Below are 15,123 nucleotides of genomic sequence, written 5' to 3' on the forward strand. Positions count from 1 at the left end.
TGCTATCGAGCTCTTCTCAGAGCCTTTTCAGTCAAGTTTCCCTCATCCTCCTCAGTTTTCTGTACAAATGACAAAATCAGTCACTTTAGAAATTCAATCTTTCTACATAAAAAGGCAATTGCCCCTTGCTCTCTAGACCCTTCAAGTTTTGTCAGCTCAGTCTTCCTAGTTCATAAAAAGAACAAAAAGATTTGTCCGGTTATCAATATAAAACAATTCAATCAATTTGTAGTATATCGCTTCAAGATGGAAACTATTCTACATCTCAGGGATTCATTGCTTCAAGGAGACTGGATCGTGCGCCTAGACCTACAGGATACGTACCTCACGGTTCCCATGCACTCAGATTCACAGAAATTTCTCCAATTCCAATGGTCCAATCAGACATTCCACTTCACTTCTGTAACTTGTCATCCGCTCCATGGTGCTTCACAAAACGAATGAAACCGATAGTGGTCGTTCTTAGTGCTCGAGAGATCAGATTGATAATTTACTTGGAGCTGAACCCATTGCGCTTTTCACTGTCTGCGGTGGTGGGGCGGTGCCTGGGGGCCCCTGCACTGCCCATGCCCCAGGGGCCCCGCGACTCCCCTTCCCGCCAGCCTGTCCATGGCAATCTCTACCGCCATGGAAAGGCTGGCGGAAGGGGAGTCATAATCCCCAGGGCAGAGCTACAAGCAGCGCTGCCCTGGGGGATATTATCGCCGGGACAACGATGGCGGAAAACCGCCGGTCCCGGCGGTGTGACCGCGGCACTACCGCCACGTTCAAAATATGGCAAATTGTACCGCCAGCCTGTTGGCGGTACGATCGCCAACACAACCCTGGCAGTCTTTGACCACCAGGGTTGTAATGAGGGCCAGAGTTTGTTGTTCGGTACTCCTCAGAATGGACAACATTTCCACAGTTTGTTACATCAACCAAAATCCAAGCCTTTAGCGAAATTAGCAAAAGGGTTTTGGGAGTTTTGTCTTCAAAACAGAATCTCAGTCCAAGCAGAGTATTTGCCGGACAATCTCAATTTGGTAGCAGATTGGCATTCTCGCCACTTCCGGGACTCCAGCGATTGGAAGCTCGACGCACAAGTGTTCAAGGCCATACTTAACAAATGGGGTCCTTTCCACATAGATCTTTTTGCGTCCCGTCTCAATACACAACTGCCACAGTTCTTCAGCTGGCACCCAGATCCACTAACTCTTGCCTTCGATGAGTTTTCTCAGGATTGGTCATCCGCCCTCAATTATGCCTTCCCTCCTTTCATCATGATTTCCAGAGTACTAGCACAGGTCAGACGTCAACAGGCCACTTTAGTTCTCATAACTCCTTTCTGGCATTCCCGAGTGTGGTTCCCCACTCTCTTGGAACTGTCAATTGACTCTCCATTCTTAATTCTCTCGTTTCCAGATCTCTTGACCAACCCCCTTGGCCTCCGCCACAGTCTGATTCTTCAGAATGTCCTTTCCCTTTTGGCTTGGAAAATATGGGGGAATCCCAATCTCTCCTACCTATTTCGGCAGAAGCTTCAAACTTCATCAACCTGGCACGAGCTCCAGGAACAAAGAAAGCATATAGATCAGCTTGGTCTCTCTGGCACATCTGGTGTGTGGAAAAACAGGTTGATCCCTTTACTACCGATGTAACTCTGGTTGTCAATTTCCTGGCCACAGAGGCCAGTAAAGGTAAGTCCTTTCGTACTATCAACCTATACAGATCTGCGATCTCAGCCTCCCACTCTTACATCCAGAGAAAACCGGTTGGAGAGCATCCGTTGGTTTGCCGTCTTTTAAAGGGAGTAAAAGTTTCCAATCCTCCAAAACCTAAATACAGTTCATTGTGGGATGTAAATGCTGTATTGAACCTTTTCATTTCCTAGCCGGACAATTCAATGTTATCTTTAAAACAGCTATCTGCTAAACTCACCATGCTTTTATGCCTTGTTTCTTTCAAACGCTTATCTGATGTTAGAACTTTAGATATCAAAGCTCGTCAATTTACACCATCAGGTGATCTTTTCAATGTACTAAAACTAATCTGTCATCAGTTTTTTATCCCTTTTTTCCTGATCACCCTAAGTTATGTGTAGGCCAATGTTTGAAAGTCTACGAACAACAGACAGCCGGTTTGAGAAACTCCTCTGCATCCCAACTCCTCATTTCCTTCAGAAAACCTTTTAAGCCTGTGTCCTCTCCCACCTTGGCTCGTTGGGTCTGTTGGATTATGTCCCTTGCTGGAATAGATACCTCTACCTTCGGTGCCCATTCAGCTAGAGGAGCCATGGCGTCCAAAGCTTTCTGGGCTGGTTCTCGCCTTGAGGATATTCTCAGATCGGCTGACTGATCTAATGATAATGTTTTTAGAGTTTTTTACTGTAAACCAATACAACATGCCTCATTAAATGTTATCGATGTGCCTTAAAATAGCATAATAATAGCCTCCGGTCTTGCCATAAAATGTAGATTTTCCTAGTAGATTATGAAGGAAAATCTTAATTTTATTAAAGACACGGAGGCGAGTATTAGCCCGCCTCTACAAAGACTGACGCTCTTGTTTTATTTCCCTCCCTTCCAGCATCTTCAACGACTCAACAGACCTCTTCTTAGAGATCCTTTCTTCAATCCTCCACCTACAAGGATACCAACCTCACCTGCTCTCGGAAACACTCAGCTTTCAGATCCATGGAGACTGCCGGACTTTGTTTCTGGACTTTTGTTCATTCAACAAGAAGTGTTATCGATTTGCATGGCAATTTGTATTTGTTGTTCCATTATTCCATTATTTGTTTCTTATTAATCTCGCACAGGAAAAGAGGGCTGTTCTCAGTCAAGATAGGTATTACTAGGACTGCTTGTCAGTGATTGGTGTATTACATTGAATGACCTCCTGTTTCCCATTGGCTACGTTTGTTCGCCTTATGGGATCAGTAGTTTTATTCTTGACTGCAGCTGCTGTTTGAAATAAAGAAAAGACTAAAGCATAATAGGAGCCTCCATGTCTTTAATAAAATTAAGACTGTCCTTCATAATCTACTAGGAAAATCTACATTATACACTGAAGGGGCTTTGGGGTCCAGCAGGATTATTCCTGTTTGGTGTATCATTCCGCCTTCTATAGAGCGCTTGTGTTGCCAAGCATGAGGGACTATTTTCCATTTGTAAGTCTCTGTTCCGCAGTGTATTTATAATGGAAAGGCAAACATACATTTGAAGCAGATCTACATCTCCTTCAGCAGATTGTTGCAGACTATGTCAGGTAATGTCCCCTCACTTCAGAGAACCTGGCTGTCAGGGCCACCAGCATCCCAGAATATTTTACCAACAGCATGTGGGGTGTCACACTGGTCAGTGAAATGTTCTGGAATCTTGACTGGGAGTTTCAGTAATTTTTTTATATTCCTTTCTCACTCACGCTTTGTATTCTGCACGTGGTGTCCTGGAACCGGGTTGAGGTGGCTCCTTCACTATGTGTTCCCCTCTGCCTTAAGTAGGTGTTAAAAACAACACTAAAAATGGCACAATGGAATCTCATAGATTTCCACTGCGCCATTGTTCTGGGCCTCCTAGCGCTCGAACGCCCTCCTTGCATACATTATGCCTAGCGCAGGCATAAGGTTTACAAAGTGGCGCAATGCATGCATTGCGCCACTTTGTAAATTGTGCAGCATTTTTGCCAAACTAACGCCACATTAGCGTAAAAACAATTAGGCTAATGTGGCACAAGGTGGCGCAAGGGGCTCATAAATATGCCCCTGAGAGAGAGGCTCCTTCAGCCACCTGGGGCTTTCAAAGCCAGCTTCCAAGTTCCTCCAGCCCACCAGGGAAACGCCCGGTGGAATAAAAGGCCTTCATGGACCTAACAGTAGCTTGAAAATACATGCCTTGAGGCGCCTGGTATGTTGACGAACAACACTGCAATGAACTGCTATGTTTGCTGCACCAATATGGGATATTGAGGTTAAGGCTGGTTATATTACTTCAAAGTTACTCATTTATGCCATATAATTTATTTCTCATTATGTCACATGTTTTAAACCCACCTGCTATGTCATAAGAGCAGCAGCAAATGTCATATTATGTGATTTCCTGTGAGTCCACCATTGAGACCAAGGCCATGAGTGGTCATTTTGATCTATGTTATCTTAAATCTTATTTCTTTAATCAGACAATGGCAGTAAATATGGGGTTTGCTTATTTTAAAGGCCTTCAGGTACTCACCATGTGTTACCATCTCCGTCGCTCTCACCAAACGCACTGTAGGAACCGTCGTTGTGTTTGTAGTTCAGTTCTCTTTGATACCCTGAAGAAATACAAGAAGAAGACTGAAATGTAGTTGATGAATGCAAGAACATGTGCTGTGAAATTTCACATCAAGGTGTTTCTCTCCTGGCTGACAGGGCCAACATTTTGTCAGACGTTAGCTTCTAACTAACAGCAGACAGTCTAGCTCTTCCATTCAAACCGGGGGAGCAGCTCAGTTCCTACACTGTGAAGGGACACCCTTGGTAAAATTTGCAAAAAAAAGACATCGGCTCTTCACCGCAAGAGCTGACCGACTGCCTCAAACTCTTCATAGAAAGATCCCTATCCCAACGGGAGGCACAGATAGCAAATAGGTACATGTTGCTATAAATGTATACTTTGACTATTGCCAACATGCACATTTGCATGTACTCTAGGGGTAGGGGATTCCGTCCTCCTCAAGTACGATTTAAGCTACACAAATGACCTTTTATACTCAATGATGCTAACGTTTCCTAGAACTCTATCTTAAAATGTCAATCATTATGGAAGGCCTGCCACCAATACCACTGTGAATCAGTCACACATGAACAGATTGTGCACTAGTTAAAACATTCCAAGCACCACTGGCATCTCATCCTGGCCAGGTTTCCTGACTGGATCATAGTCTGCTGAGCACTTCTACTTAAAAACCTAGGCTTGATTTCCTTGAAATGTCATTGGCTCTTGGTGGCCTCTTTCACAGTAGCTCTATCTATCCCTCATGGTCCTGCTTACACATTCCCTGGGTTCAACTTGCTTCTGAAGTACCCAGCTTCAAATGGTCCACCTACCGCTGGTCAAGTATCCCTCAGCAGTGGTCCTTATTAATATCGTCAGCTGCCCCGTTTTCTCCAGATACTGCAAGACGTAGATAATGGGGGCAAACGTCAGCATGTTCTGCTCCCCACAGCCATATGGCATCTGAATCAAATTTCCAAGGTTCTGCAACGCCGACCCCATGATATCACCTTTAAAGAAAAAGAATCCCAGAGTCAGGGGGCAACACACAAAAGACCTGCCATTGGTTCATCAACCGCATTAAAAAGTTATTAATCAAACTCTTTTGTCTTTCACTTTTAAGGAGGATGATACAATAATAGCAAAGCGACTCTGAAGTCTCACTTCAGCTGAAAGGGGTACACAACAGTGACTCTGCTCCTATTATCCGTTATCCTTACCTTTTCTCTTGGGTACTACTGAATCTGTGAGAGAGCGAACAGGACCAAGATCCTCTTACTAATATACTTGTAGACTTCAGAGAGACCGACATACTGCACCCTAGATTTTCCTACTCATGCAGCAATCCAAAGGCTCCATGTACAGAGGAGTCAAGGCAGACATAACACACCATGGGACGTCACCAGGATCTCCAGGAAGTGCACCAGCTGGCACCTGCTTCTGGCAGTGCCAGGGGACGGATGCGGTAGAAGCTCCAGCCTCCTCTCTGTCCTTCTGACAGTGCAATGATACATGTGGTGATGCTGCCTAGAGTCATGGCACTGCAGACGCCAGTTCCAGCTCCTGGTGGCCCTTAGCCTCATCTCCCCAGATGTTCATCAAACCTCTGTTTCACATTACGCTGGAAAACCTGCACTTAACTGACAGCCCTTTTTTAACAGGACAATCAATGAGCTCCTTGAAGAGCCCCTGAGAAATCAAAAGCCATCTTAAGGTTTCTGTCATAACTAGTGGCCAATGGCACAGAGAATTGTTAGGAATGCTATGGCTTAGTTATGTCTGCACCCTTGTACTTTACAGAAGTAACTTGACAATGTAATCAACAACATGTATAGATATATTGTGTACTTTAACGTCACTAATGTAAAGTGAAGCATACAAATTTTATTACTGAAGGTGTATTCATAGTAGAGGACTAGAGATTCATATATGCACGTGTTCTAATGTTTGACTTTAACATGCCAAATTGTAGTACTCATTTACATTTATATCCATGTATTTTGAGTTTTATAGCTTTATCGAAATTGCACATATTCACGTTTCATTTAAATTTGCTCCCTTCATTTTATCATTGCAACATGCACTAACAATCATGTATTCTGAACATGCATTGTCTGATTTATTAAGTTAGCATGAGCAAAAGGCCTTAAACATTTAGGCCCTCATTACGACCCTGGTGGGCGGGGGGAAGTGGTGGTAATACTGCCAACAGGCCTGCAAAAAAAAAAATGGAATTATAAACATGGCGATTACCACCATGGTCATCCGCCACTTCTCCACTCCGACCGCCAGGGCGGTGATGCCCACTGGGCTGGAGACTTCGGTCTTCAGCCCAGCGGCCATCACCAGACCGCCGGCGGTATCAGGACCCTGCATACTGCCATGGATTTCAGGTGGTTTGGAACCGCCATGAAATCCATGGCGGTAGGCACTATCAGTGCCAGGGAATTCCTTCCCTGGCACTGATAGGGGTCTTCCCCACCCCCCTCCCCCAGCCCTGATTGCTCCCCCCACACCCTCCACCCCCCTGCCATCCCCCAAAGGTGGCAGGACCCCCCCTCCCCACCCCAACATGAGCATACACACACTCCCTCCCCCCACCCCCAACATCAACATACACACCCCCTCCACGCACACTTACACTACAACACATACCCACACACACACAGACATGCACACAGACCGACCCACACACATTTCCCATACACACAACACCCCCGCATGCATACATGCACTCACACACCCCCTCTATATACTCACACCCCCATGCACGCACACAAGACACAACACCCCCGCACCCCCTCCCCTAACGGATGATCAACTTACCTTGTCCGTTGATCCTCCGGGAGGGGATGGGATCCATGGGGGCTGCTCCGCCGCCAGCTCCCTGTCACCAGAACACCGCCACGCTGAATCCTGGGTTGGAATTCGGTGGGCGGTGTTCTGCTGACGGGGTGGTGGAGGTGGAGCAGCCTCCACTTCCCCGCCGACCGCCAGTATGGCTGCTGGCGGCTCTCCGTCCGAAAAAGGACAGAAGGCTGCCAGCAGTCATAATACGCTGCACGGAAAACCACCTGCACTGGCGGTCTTCAGCGCGGCGGTACCTCAGCGGTCTTTCCAAAAGACTGCCGAGGTCGAAATGAGGGCCTTAGTGTCTTGTGTTTTACCTTAAACATAGAGTTTTGCTTCCTTGCAATGTTTTTGTTCCAGGTGTGCTCATATGAACCAACAGTTAGTGAAAGGCATATTGTGCATTAGAGATAGTGAGGTCCCGGGATGATACTTTGGCAAGGACGAGGAATGCTAACAAACTAAGAAAAGACATCTATTTGTGTATCAGGCACCAGAAGACATCCTAGGTCATCCTGTTGTTCAATTCATGGATTGAGAGATCTGAGGGGAGGTGCCAATTTCAACCATAAGGGAGATGGAAAACTTATGGTATTGATAACATGGATTTCACGAAGGCTCTTTAGGTTTAACACACAGTTAGTGGAGAGCAGCTTCCCTTCAGACTTGGAGTGGTACAGACCTCTTTATGCTTATTCCTTTGTGGCTTTATGCTTTGCAATTCCTCTCTATAAGTAAATTGTAAATTGAATTGTGTGATTGGTTTTGACTCTCCTTTACCTCTCAAGCATCCTAAAAAGGTCCATCGTGAGAAGAGAAGTAAGACCAAGGGCCCACCGCTTTATCAAGGGCAATACCCCTAATATATGACTGTTGAGGTGCCAACCCTGAAATTGTTCACTGCTTAAAGCTGTTCTATTTAATACTTAACATTCAATTTTAAATGACCTACATTTTCTATTCTCATTTGGTCGATTACCCACATGATACTCATTTAGGTACTACTTTGAAGCTTTGATTATTTGTCTTCTATGTGAATTGTATGCAGCATCTCTTTTAATTATACTAACGCTAAATTCAGTGTCTTGTTCTGTGGTCATCTCCTGCCACTTCAGGTCTGAGAATCATGATTTAGAGTTTCCCTTGTAAACCCAGACCTACAAGTTGCATGGTGTCTTTTTTCTGCTTGAGTAGAATACCAGAACTGGATAAGAAGCTTCACTCACAAGACATTGTCACTTGACTATACTGTAAATTTGTGTTGTTTGCCTGCAAGGGTTATTGTTCCATATATTTGTCTACATGTAAGTTGAAGGGCATGAACTCGATCACAGGATCCAATATTTTGACATCTTGGCCAAAAAAGCTTTAGGTGATTGAACTTTTCCAACTGTTCATTGTTCACTTTGATCTAGCTAAGTGGATTTTCACTTCCAACAACCCGGCACTGCTTGGACGATGACTGAGATGCCCAAGTGCATCAGTTTATGGTCAAACATTACCTCTGCACGAATGGACTTAAAAAAATAAATCTTGCCTCTCATGCCTGGTGATCCAGCGGTGTTTCCTTTGAACAGGCATCAAGTCACGGGTATGGTTCCCCCCTCATTTCTGGAAGTTAGGTCAGGAATCTGGGAGTCTGGTAGGAAGTTCTGAAACATTATCCTCCATTAAAGATACAAAATTTTGCACATCACACCAGTCTTGAAGTCTCCTGGCTGACTGCCAATTAAACAGTGGGTAGAATATTAACTATTCACCTAGTCCATAAGGCAATCATAGCAGTGTTAGGAAGGACCACTAGAAAGTGTTTATTCTGTAACACCTGACCAGTGATCTAAATTTCGCCTAGCAGTAGCACCTCACACTGCTCCCAATCAGAGACACAAAACGTTTGGGGCCTGGTCTCTACTTTCTCAAAACACTACCTTTGGAACACATTTTACATGCCTTTTCACTTCAAAGAGGGGGGCACAGAAAATTGCAAAAGAAGTGCAGACCCACCTCTTGTTTCACAGAAAAGATTCAACCTGGACTCTCCCTATTGGGATAGAACTAAAGTTGCTAGAGGTCATGTTATCCACACAACAAAAAATAGACAGAGAGTCACTAAGGGCCAGATGTACCAAAGGGTTTTACCCATTCTGTATCTATGGGAAAATGTGTTTGTACATATGGCCCTAAGTCGGGCCCACTTCAGCCATTGGTTGAAAAATGTGTCTTTGATATTTTGGATGAGCCCATGGCATTTTGTGGATGTTTACATTTTGCAGTGTTGATTGCGAAGTAGTCCGTCTTCAATGTTGCAGCTTGTGAGAGAGATGATGTCAAGAGCTTAAAATGAGCTTCACAGAGGACCTTTGCTGCCTGCCTCTAAATGTCAAACACTGAAAAGAGGGACTGACTGTTAGGTCCATGCTCAGTGGCTCTGGGGGAGCAGCAAAAGAAAGTGTAGTTGCGTAGTTTGTCAGGCATGTCGAGCTTGTTCTTTGACAGAGAGCAGGCAAATCACAATGATCTGTAAAGGAAATCTTCTTAACCAAGTTGGTCACTGCATCTTGATGCAGACATAGTATCCGTACTATATGCGGGCATCCTTCAAAATAAAATGGTGTTTTTCAATTGGTGCATTTGACCCTCTTTCTGATGCACCAGGAGAGGTAGCCCAGCTGTTCCAGAAGGCACAGCTGCACCTCAAGTGATCCAGCCCTCTATGCACGGTGTGGTCTTTGAGGAGAAGTTGTGCAGACAGTCTGAACACAAGGATCATCCAGAAAGCTACTACATGGTGCAGAGGGGGTTCATGGTCTCTGCTGGTGAGCACCACGTGAAACTGCACAGAGCAGCAGCATGGCATTTAGATGCTCAATGACTTCAAGGCCGAGAGGAAGGTGCAGGCAATGCAGCCATGGACTGCTTCATGAACTTTGTGGCATTCACAGTCAGGGGATCGACTGATCATCAGTGATGTTGACCTGCTGGGGATGTTCTAGGGATTAGTTAGTGATGGTGCATATGTGAACCATGCACTTGTCGTATGGCCTTCTTGGGCCCATGATGGTTCTCCATTTTAGCTTCATTTTGGCTTAGTTTCATTTTTTATATTGTACACGTTTTATCCGACATCGCCTTTAGCAATCCCATTTTACACACTTTATGCTTGCACAATATTATTCCAAGAATACAGGCTTCTTGTTTTTAGTTAGCCTTTCTCAACATATAATCAACACACTGTTTAGGTCTAGGAACACAGTACTAGATATCCTGGTGCTTGCGTTGCCCACTAGGAGACAGCCTCTAACAGTTAGACAGATCACTGCATTGGAGCTGTGCCTCCAACACAGTGTGGCATTGATTCTATAAACCATGCAGTGAGTCAGAGGGGTCAGAGGAGCACTCCAGTTCTTCAACAATAGCTGTGTTGGACATGCAGCTCTGCTGACACAGATCTTCCATCTTGCGAAGAAGGATTGCTCACTTCACTCTAGACTGGCAACCTGGCTCAGCTCTCCAGGTATAGGGGTCCTAGCTATACCATTAGATCGGGCACAGGCAAAGAGTACACCCGCTTTGCTCTTTGCTCTCAGATTGTAGCTAGAGCTTGGTAGGAAGATATAAACCTTAAGACCACCATGGTGGACTGTTCATTCTTTTCACCATGTAAGTAACTCTGATTGCAATGCTTTATTTCATTTGCTTCATGATCACAGCTCATTCTCTCTATGCAAAATTACAATAATTTCAATAATTGGTTGCAAACTTTTATTCGTATCTTTCTTGTGTTTACCCTGTGTATGAATGAGTAAACCACAACAGGGGTACAATCTGTTTCCACGTCTTCCTTGGGCGTCAGAGTATCATCTTTGAGGTTGCTGCACTGGTAAGTTTGGGGGTTAATATGAGGCATTATGAGCTAGCTAGGAACCGGTTCAACAATTTCTGAAGGTGTAGATGGTCTCAGTCCTCTCATCCTGGAAGACCTGCCACCCCAATATGCAGACCTTCCTTTTTTAGTGAAAACCGTATAACACATTTATGATTACTGAGTGAAAGGGCAAATCTGAACACACACTATGATTACTGTGTTTTTCTCAATATGCATTTAGGATTAAGGAGTACTGGTGCAATTGCTGTAATGCAGTCAAGAAATTGAAATGATGTTACAATGAATTGTAGGGCTGAGCCTCTGGGCTCTGGGCTGAGCCTCAAGATTCTGAAGTGCAAATATGAAGAGAACAAGCACTTATCATTAATAAGTGAGACAGGTGATTCTGAACCTGGTGTAGTGGTGGTAATTGTTCATGCTTTATGGACATTTCTGCCATGTTTGTCACCACTCCCAGTCGGGTTCTTGCGGTGGCATAATTGTGGTAACTTTTTATATATCATGTATGTGCTTTCAATAATAGTGCCCACCAATGGTGTGATGGTTGCATTAGCTGATGAGTCTTGAGTATTCCATTATTTTTCAAACATTATCTATGCACTTACTCATCAATTCATGCACTGAACCAGTCATCCAGCAATCCATCCATGTACTCCTTCATCCATGCAATCACTCACCCAATAATTACCCTGAAACTCAGTTATCAATATATGAACTGACTCATCCATTCAGCCATTACCTAATTCTCAACTAACCCACTCAATCATCCACTCAACCACACATACAAACATCGATCAGTGAAGAAACACTTTTAAGTATGAATTAGATAGACCTATGGCACTGCCGGAGCTTGTTTGTTTTTCTAAGTGAGACACCCTAAGTGCAAAGGGTATTTCCACATGTGGCACCATGTTTGCTATCTCAGAGCACTTTAGTTGGACCTCTCTGATGAAGCCCAGTGAGACTAAAACCTGTTTGGAGTTACGTTTGTTCCTTTTTAAAGGGTCATTCTCTGGCATTTTTGACTGGACTGTTATTTGGTCAGGCCTAAAGCTGACTTGCATTAGGTTGGTCTGTGTCTGGAGTGGCAGAGTGACCAAAAAATATGACAGACTTGAATCAAGCCCTGAGTTAATATTTAAGATTGATCCCAGTTTTACACCCATCACTGTTTTCCAGACCTCATTTTTTGAAGCATTTAGTCCAGAATGGCTTAACTATAGCTCCTCTTTCTTTGCTTATCCATCCCTTCAAAGCAGTTTATAAATACAGTGACGCCAAGTAAAAAGTCCAACCTTTCATCAGCCAATAAGGCTTAATGGATGACATTAAACAGCAGTAAAATGTCTTCCTCCTAGCTAGTTTATATCAGCTGAACAATTACTTATATTTGGTAATAACTTTTCTGGTAGAGACTCTATCTAGCTGCGGATTCTTCACCTTTTGAATATTCCTCAGGTGTCAGATTAGATCTGGAATTGTTTCAGCTGTACTCTGCCTGCCAAAAGGTGGCATCTTGCGGCTCCAGGTTGATGCCGTTCCACTCTGGAAATTATATGCGGTTGCCTATATGGGGGCCACTCCGAGGAGCTGGCATCAGTTTTTTTCAGGACTGTCCATGCCCCCAAACAGAGAGCCCAAAAAGCAAAGTGGTGGACAGTGTTCAGATTCCTGCCATTGAAATCTTATGAATGGAAAGATTCCAATCACAGAACAGGAAGGATGGGAGGATAGATGAGGAATCTGAGGGTAGATAGAGTCTCTACAAGAAAGAGCATTACCAAAGTTAAGTAACTTGTTCTTCTGATAGAGACATCTAGCTCTAGATTCCTCACCCTTTGAATAAATACCAAAGCAGTACCTATTTGATGTGCGTGTGTGAGAGGAACCAAATAGACTAGCAGGACTGAACCGGACTGTCCAGTCAATAGTGCTTCTTGAACGTATGGGGAAAGCCCAAGTATCCACCTGGCATATGTCTGAGACAGAGACTCCATGTGCTAACGCAGGGTAGCAGCTTTGTCCCTGATGGAATAAGCATGCAGTTCTTCTGGAGGCTGCTTTTTAGCCAGTGGGTAGCAGATCTTAATGCAGAGCACGATCCAGCAGGAGATAGTTCTCGTCTGCACAGCCTTGCCTTTTGTTGCTGAAGGGAGATCCCCCACAAAGAGCTGATTGCCCTCCCAGTGGTCTTTGGAATGATATATGCAAAAGGTCAGCGCTCTCTGGGGCCCAAGCAATGGCGTTTGTCCGCCTCCTTAGAGAGTTGAGGCAGAGCATAGAACACCAGCAGGATGATGGTTTGGCAGAAAAGACGCCTGAGTCCACAGAACCAGTTTTCTGGAAAGAAGGCAGTGTCAGACGAGTTAACGAGGAGAGCCTGAAGCTCACTCACTCACTGTGCTGATGTAATGGCAAGGAGGAATACACTCTTGAGCTATAAGGGGCAGCTTTGAAGCGACTTGAACAGAGTGCACTTCTGGTATGTCAGGACCAGATTAAGGTTCCATTGTGACATCACAAAGGGAAAAGTGGGAAACATATGTTATAGCCATTTCAAAAGGTGCAGTACAGCTGGTGATTTAAACATAAAGGGCTAATCTATCAACCATAGGACAGTTGATAGGGTGAAAATGTAACCCTTAACTGTGCTTAAAGTAAGGCCTTGCCAGGCAAAAGAGAGAACAAACAGCACACTGTAATATTTGTGGACTGAAGTGGGTCAGTCTGGAATATGCCCCACCAAACTACACATTTGTCCCAAAGACAGATGTACACAGTTTTGTCAAGTGATGCCTCACTGCCACAATAACATCACAATCCTCTGGAAGAAGGTCAAAGGTGTTCAGGTGTCACTTTCGATGCACAAAGGTGGGGATAAGCCCGAGTGAAGAATGCTGCTTTGTTGCTTTGACAGCAGGTCCTTCTGAAGGGGCAGCCTGATCAGAGGACATATGCACAAGCCTAGGATTTCTGAATACAATAATCTCTGTGCCCAAACTTCAGCTGCTTGGAACACTTGGGCCCCAGTCAATCCTGATGTTTTTGAGAACTTGAGTAAGGGGTTAGTATTGGCAGAAAGGCAGGCAGAAGTCCAGAGTTCCATTTTAGGGGGACGGCATCTCAGAGTGTGGAAATGCTGACATTGCACATTCTCTGCAGAGACGAACACACTGAGCCAAGTTTCTTCCCATTCGTGGAAGAGACCTATCGTCACCTCTGAGTGTAACTACCACTTGTGATCTGCTAGGCGCCAACTGATAAATATGTCTGCCCTGGTGTTCGATGATCCTGCCAGGTGGGTCACCACAGGGATATTCAATGGTGGTCCAGCCATTTCCAGAGTTGTAAGGCTTCCTGGCACATGGTCCATGACTCTACCCTCGCTGGTTATTGTAGTACCACATGGAATGTGTGTTGTCTATGAGCACTTATACCAGCCTCCCTCTGATGGGCGGCAGGGAGACTATGAGGGACAAGTGGTCTCCCCTCAAATCCAGAAGACTGATGTGGGGCCGGGACTCCACCAAAAACCAGAGGCTTCTGACCTCCACCTCTTCCAAATGGCCAAACCATCTCAGAAGCAATGCATCAGTCAGCACTGTTATCTAGGAGTGGGGAAGGGAGAGGGTCCTGCCTCTGACCCAATCGCAGTTCAGCAATGGCCACAGCAGATCTTTTGCAGTCCCCTCCCAAATCTGAACATGATCAGAGAAGTCCCCTTGAAAATGGGCCCAACAGATTTTCTGATTACACTGCAAAGCCTGCATATGCCACCTAGCTTGGTCAACCGGCAAGATTCAAGAGGCCATCGTCCCAACAGCCTCAGAGTCAAACTCAATGGACGATTGGGATCAAAGCCTCAATGTCCTGGACTTTTTTCCCTGGGGGGAAAGGCAGGAAACCGAACCATGTCTAGAATGGCTCCCATGAAGTTCAGCATCTTAGTAGAAGTCAGGTGTGACAGCAGAACATTGATAGTGAACCTCAAAGATGACAGGAGGTTTGCCACACTCTGGAGGTGGCTGACGACTGGCAGGGGAGAGCCCACCTTTAACAACCAGTCAGCAAGATATAAGAAGTCGGATCCCCAGGCCTCCAAAGATGAGCTGCCACTACCGCTATCACTTTTATGAACACCTGAGAGGCACT

The 15,123-nt window shown here is 45.0% G+C and overlaps 1 protein-coding gene across 2 annotated transcripts in view; it reads right to left on the bottom strand.

Annotated features, from left to right (window-relative positions):
- Window positions 1-15,123, bottom strand: part of LOC138303675 (alpha-2-macroglobulin-like protein 1) — a 599,538-nt gene that overhangs the window by 169,760 nt on the left and 414,655 nt on the right. For both annotated transcript variants that reach the window (XM_069242992.1, XM_069242993.1), the window contains exons 24-25: window positions 5,069-5,245; window positions 4,212-4,293 (exon numbers count right to left, since the gene is read on the bottom strand). In XM_069242992.1, the coding sequence (XP_069099093.1) occupies window positions 4,212-4,293; window positions 5,069-5,245 (259 nt within the window). The remainder of the gene's footprint in view (window positions 1-4,211; window positions 4,294-5,068; window positions 5,246-15,123) is intronic.

Source organism: Pleurodeles waltl, chromosome 7 (genome assembly GCF_031143425.1).
Source record: "Pleurodeles waltl isolate 20211129_DDA chromosome 7, aPleWal1.hap1.20221129, whole genome shotgun sequence".
Lineage (NCBI taxonomy): Eukaryota > Metazoa > Chordata > Amphibia > Caudata > Salamandridae > Pleurodeles > Pleurodeles waltl.